At 51.9% G+C, this 6,000-nt stretch overlaps 1 protein-coding gene across 2 annotated transcripts in view; it reads left to right on the forward strand.

Annotated features, from left to right (window-relative positions):
* Positions 1 to 5,994, forward strand: part of LOC102035398 (discoidin domain-containing receptor 2-like) — a 45,073-nt gene extending 39,079 nt beyond the window's left edge. Inside the window, exons 16-17 of one of the 2 annotated variants that reach the window (XM_031059241.1) lie at positions 2,559 to 2,708; positions 4,051 to 4,191. In XM_031059241.1, coding sequence (XP_030915101.1) covers positions 2,559 to 2,708; positions 4,051 to 4,191 — 291 coding nt within the window. Of the gene's footprint in view, positions 1 to 2,558; positions 2,709 to 4,050 lie in introns of both variants that reach the window. The other variant, XM_005423795.2, reaches the window with a different exon arrangement.
* Positions 5,995 to 6,000: the final 6 nt, after the last annotated feature.

The following is a 6,000-nucleotide window of genomic DNA, read 5'->3' on the forward strand; positions in this document are numbered from 1 at the left end:
CTTCCCTTCCCTTCCCTTCCCTTCCCTTCCCTTCCCTTCCCTTCCCTTCCCTTCCCTTCCCTTCCCTTCCCTTCCCTTCCCTTCCCTGGCACAGCTGTGCCAGGCAATCACCAATATCTGGGAATATCAATATCTGTGCTGCACCTGGTGAGAAATCCATGGGGTTGTGTTGGGCATAACTCAGATCCTGGGAAAGGAGCCTGGCCTTGGAAATACAGAATGTCATGGAATGCTTTGGGTTGGAAGGAGCTTAAATCCCATCCAGTGCCACCCCAGCCATGGCAGGGACCCCTCCCACTGTCCCAGGCTGCTCCCAGCCCTGCCCAGCCTGGCCTTGGGCACTGCCAGGGATCCAGGGGCAGCCCCAGCTGCTCTGGGCACCCTGTGCCAGGGCCTGCCCACCCTCACAGGGAACAATTCCTGCACTCCAGACCTCTGTAAATTGTCTCTCCATGTTTCTTGCCAGCCCCTTCAGGCCCTGCAAGGCCACACTGAGGTCCCCCCAAGCTTCTCCTGTCCAGGTGAACAATCCCAGCTGTGCCAGCCTCTCCTCCCAGCAGAGCTGCTCCATCCTCTGATCCCCCTGGAGCCTCCTCTGGATCTCTGCAGCAGCTCCAGCTCCTCCCTGTGCTGGGCCAGGGCTGGGGCAGCTCTGCAGGTGGGGTCTCACCTGAGCCCAGGGCACAGGGGCACAATCCCCCTGCCCTGCTGCCCACGCTGGCTCAGCCCAGGGCTCAGGGCTGGGGCAGCTCCAGCTCTCACCCCCAGCACCCCCAGCTCCCTCTCCAGGGCTGCTCCAGCTGCTCAGCCCAGCCTGGGTTGGTCCTGGGGCTCCTCCTGACCCAGGGGCAGCTCCAGCACTGCTGGAACCTCCTGAGGTTCCTGTGGGTCACTGCTTGAGCTTGTCCAGGTCTCTCTGGATGGCATCACATCCCTCAGGCCTCATCTGGGCATGAGTGCCTGGCACTCCTGCTGGAATTTTAAGGAAGTTGCCTTGCTCCGTTTATCCCCCCGGTTGGGAAGCTGAGAGGGGCAGGGACAAAACTTCCTGGGTTTCAAGTGTCTGGTTTGAGGATGTGGGGTTTTTTTCACATTTAAGGGTCTTGCTGTCTCCCCTCAGGAGATTGTTCCACATCCCAAACACATCCAGTCTGAAAGATATTTAACTTTTTTTTTTCCTTGCAGTAGTTGGTGAGTTACTTTCTTACAACATGCTCTCCAAGTACCCAGCAAAATTGTAATTACCTGGCTGCCAGGCCCAAGCTCTCTGAAATCCACCCTCTTTTCCTGCTTATGGCTGCATCTAAACCATAAATCACTCCCATGCTCCCCGTGTGAACATCCTCCAAACCTCGACAGACTGCAGGGGCTGCCAGATAAGCCTGGCTGAAGTGGGCCTGGGATGTTTTCTGCCCAAACAGGCCCTCCAGCCCCTCAAGTGTTTTGTGTTATTTGCTGAGCAATCCTCTTTTTACTTCTCCAGAAACACATTGTTCCAAACACAGCCAGTTTGGGCACATTTTTTGAAGACAGAAAACAGGGACAGCAAGAAGATTGTCACTGGCTCCTTACATGTGCAAAAATTAAAATTATCTTGGGCCTTTCTCTAAGAGTCTGGAGTCTGCTCTGGCTCTGCTTTCACCCTGGGGGCTTTGCTTCCCTTTCAAAGGCTTTTCTGTGAGCTCTGCTCTTCTGGGTGGAGGTGGCAGTGACTGTCCCCCCTCCCTCAGTTTATTTTATCCTGCTGCAAACAGACTGTCTCAGGAGGGACAGAAGTCTGTCCTTCTCTGGGACCTGCTCCCTGTTAGAGAGCTTTGCCCCAGTGAAAGCTGCACCTTCTTAGGGTTTGTGGGGCCCCCAGGTGCTGCTGCTGCCCTACAAACAGCTCTGGCATGCCCATGGTGTGGCTGGGGGCAGCTCAGCTGCTGTGCTGGCTCTGTCTGGAGCATCTCCCCAGGTGTTGGGCTGCAGAGGCTGCAGGCTGGGAGGGTTTTATAAAATGGGTTTTGCTGGGCTGAGCAGATCCTCTCTGGCAGCAGGAGCAGGAAGGTCATTGTTCCCCTGTGCTCAGTGCTGGTGAGGCCAAACCCTGAGTGCTGTGTCCAGCTCTGGCCCCTCAGGCTGGGAAGGACATTGAGATGATCCAGAGCGGGCAACGAGGCTGCAGAGGGGCTGGGAACACAAACCCTGAGAGGAACCACTGAGGGAGCTGGGGGTGCTCAGCCTGGAGAAAAGGAGACTCAGAGGTGACACCTTATTGCTTTCCACACCTTCCTGAAGGGAGGTTGCAGACAGGTGGGGCTGGTCTCTGACAGAACTAGAGGACACAGTCTCAAGCTACATCTGGGAAGGGATGGGTTGGATATTAGGAAAAAATAAATAAAGGACTGGAATGCTCTTCCCAGAGAGGCGGTAGAATCACCATCTCTGGATGTGTTTAAAAAAACACTGGACATGGCACTTGGTGCTATAGTCTGGGTGGGTGTTAGGGCACAGGTTGGACTCAATGATCTTAAGAGGTCTCTGCCAACCTCATTATTCTGTGATTCTGTCCACAGGGCAAGTTCACCACAGCCAGTGACGTGTGGGCCTTTGGGGTGACCCTGTGGGAGATGTTTGTGCTGTGCAAGGAGCAGCCCTACAGCCTCCTGACTGATGAGCAGGTCATCGAGAACACGGGCGAGTTCTTCCGCAGCCAGGGCAGGCAGGTGAGCAACAAACAGAACAAACAGCTCTTCTCTTCCTTCCCTTCCTTCCCTCAGCCACCCCCTTCCTGCTGGATGTTCCTCCCTGCTGCCCTCACCTCAGCTGCAGCAGTGTCTGCTTCTTCTCACCTGTGCCCTGTGTTCCACTCAGCTTCTCACCTGTGTCCTGTGCTCTATTCAGCTTCTCACCAGTGTTCTACTCAGCTTCTCACCTCTGTCCTGTGTTCTGTTCAGCTTCTCACCTGTGTCCTGTTCAGCTTCTCACCTGTGTCCTACTCAGCTTCTCACCTCTGTCCTACTCAGCTTCTCACCTGTCTTCCCTCTCTCCTCCTTTTTCTGGGCTCACTGCACCAGTTTTCCTCTCTTGGAGTCCTGCTGGAAGAACCTCTTGGCCCTGTCCTGTTTATTTCCTGTTCTAAACCACTTCACTCTGCTCTGTCTTCAGCTTTTCCAGGCTCTCCCACACAGTCCTGCTGCTCCTTTCCTCTGTCAGCACTCTCCCACCAGCATTGCCTCTGGAAGATGGGGGAGCAGGAGGGATTTGTCGAGGGAGGGAGCAGTTGTTGTTTCCCAGGGATTTGATTCTCCCTGTAGTATCTCCAAGAAGCCTTTGGTCATCTCCAGCTGCTGAAGGGCTTTTGTGTCATTTTGTCCCTACTGCTGCTGCCCTCAACAGATACCAGTGATGGTGCAGGACACTCCATCTCCTCAGTACCCAAAGCTGTGGAGAACAGTTCTCCCCAAAATTCACCTTTAGCACCAAAGAATTAAGGGGAATAAAGAGAATTAAGCAGAGAATTAAGGGAAATGAAATGATATGGGGTTTACTCACCATCTCCCAAATACTAATGATTAGCCAAGAGCCTGCAAGAAGTGAGCCTAAAAAATGAGAGGGAGAAATAAAATGATTCTGCCAAGCTGTGCTGTAGATAAGCTCTAAAAGGTGTTTTTTCTGTCTCTGCTAACAAGCTGTCACGATGCTTAGAAAGCCTCATGGGCTGTCTACGGTGAGTTGCAAGTACTTGGATTTTATTGTGGTAAATTTGATTTTGGTTTGTGTTTTGCTGTCTCTTGGAGGACAAATGCCTCAGAAGCATTTATGTTTTCTGGGGGACAAAGGCCTGTTTTGTGAGCAGCTCATCAGACAAGTTGGCAAAGTGTCCGTGGTGCTGTTTGAGAGGCTCTGCCCAGACTCCACTGCCAGCCTGGAGCTGGAGGGATTCCAAACACTGCATGGTGGCTGTGTCTTGTAACCCTGGAATGAAACTGTCTTTTGGTGTTACTTGAGTTAAGGTTCAGTTCTTTTGTGAGAAGCCCACTGAAGCACTGTGACTCTTCCTTTCAGATCTATCTGTCCCAGACTCCTCTGTGCCCTAACCCTGTGTTCGACCTGATGCTGAAATGCTGGAGCAGGGATATCAAAGATCGTCCCACTTTTGACATGATCCACCAGTTCCTGCTAGAACAAATGGAATCAAACATTTGACTCCAGGGAAGAGGCAAGCTCGAGCACAGAGTGACTTTGGGTCTCTTTGCCTGTCCCTCACAGTCAGGCCACCCTCCCTGGCTGTTGCAGTTGGGACGTCCATGGCAGCTGCTCATTCTCTTGGCCATGGTCTGACACACAGGACCAGAGGATCTCATTTGGTTGAAAAATCATCTCCTCTTCTGAATCATTTCCTGGGAATACTGTGAGAGGGGTTTTATTGGATACCCATACAGCTTTGGGCAGAAGGAATGAGTAAAACTTGGAGGGACTTGGAGCTCTCTCCTGGCTGGAAGAGAAGGTGAGAGTGCTGCCACTCTAGAACAGGCTTCTGGAAGGAAAGGCTGCAGCCTTCCAGAGCTCTTCCATGGAATCTGATGGAAGTCTTGTGCACATGAGCAAGTGTTTCTGTGTGCTCTTGCTACAGACAATGGTGAGAGGCCAGAAACATCTGGAGCTGGGAAATGGTTTAATGGACTTGGGAACTGACGGAGCATTGAGGATCCCTTTGGGAGTGACACTGCCAGGGTCCACAGAAGATGCTGAAACAAGAGTCCAAGATGATGTTCTGTTTTCCTGTGGTTGTTAAGCACTGCTTTGGTTATATATGTGCGTTTTCCCCACACTGGATTTTTTTTTTTGTTTTCTAGAAAAAATGATTTTAAAATGAATGTTAAGGGTTATTGGGAGGTCACTGTGTTAGAAGGTCTTCCTCTGACCGACAAATTAAGGTTAGGGTAGGGAGTTTGTATTGAGAAGTAGCTGATACTGTACTACTGTCACTATGTAGAGTTATTAACCTAATGAACTTGTAGCCACAATGGACTGATGTGCAATTAATCCTGTATAATTACCCATCAATATGAGATCTCTAGATCAATGCTGTTACATGTGAGAGGGAACTGAGATGGGCTGGGAGCGGATGGCTGAGAGCAGAGCCCTCGCTGTCACTTGTCACAGCTCCCAGGAGGCCCAGGAGGAGCACACAGCTCACACCTGTGTGTGCCTGGAGCCAGGGGCTCCTCTCCAGGTGTGCAGCAGGTGGTGCCATGGCCAGGCTGGCACTGCCCTGTCACAGGGGCTGGGCTGGCACGTCCCCTGTCCTTTTCCTCAGTCACTCCTTGAACTTGGGGTTGCTTTTTGTGTGTCCTGTCACAAACAGCTCGTTCTCTGGAGGGTTTTAGAGGGCTCTGAAATCCATTTGGAGCGAGTTAGAGAGTTTAGTGTGTTTCTACAATAAATCCATTGTGGATTTACCAGGTGCCTGGGGAATACTCTGCTATTCCCTCTCTAATCATTTAGCAAGATACTTAGGACCAAACCAAATATTTCATATGCTGGGAGAAGATGAAAGCTCAAAAGCTCAGCACTTGGCTTTTTTTTTTTTTAAGTAGAATCCAGCATAAAATATATTTCCAGTAAAGATTATAAAGATAATTTTCATCATAGCCACAAGCATGGATGACAGGCTGGCTGTGCTGTGAGAGGGGAATGTCTGAGTGGTTACAACACAGGGATGGTTGTGCTAAAAGAAAAACCCTGCTTCTGCATGGGCAGATGCCAGGCTGGAGCATGGCATGGCTGTGCTGCCCCTTGGGAAGGCTCCAGCCATGCCTGGGCTGTCCTGCTGGGGATGTGTCCCCACCCCAGCTGCTCCTCTGAGCAACCACAGGGCCCAGGAGCTCTCATCTCCCTGCAGGGATTCCTGGCATCTCAGCCCCTCTTAGGTTTTCTTTTCCCCTCTGTGACTGGAGGGGCTTGGGGTGAGCTGCCCTTCCCTGCTGGGTGCTGCAGACTGCAAACCCACCC

Source organism: Geospiza fortis, unplaced genomic scaffold, assembly GCF_000277835.1.
Source record: "Geospiza fortis unplaced genomic scaffold, GeoFor_1.0 scaffold85, whole genome shotgun sequence".
NCBI classification, from domain to species: domain Eukaryota; kingdom Metazoa; phylum Chordata; class Aves; order Passeriformes; family Thraupidae; genus Geospiza; species Geospiza fortis.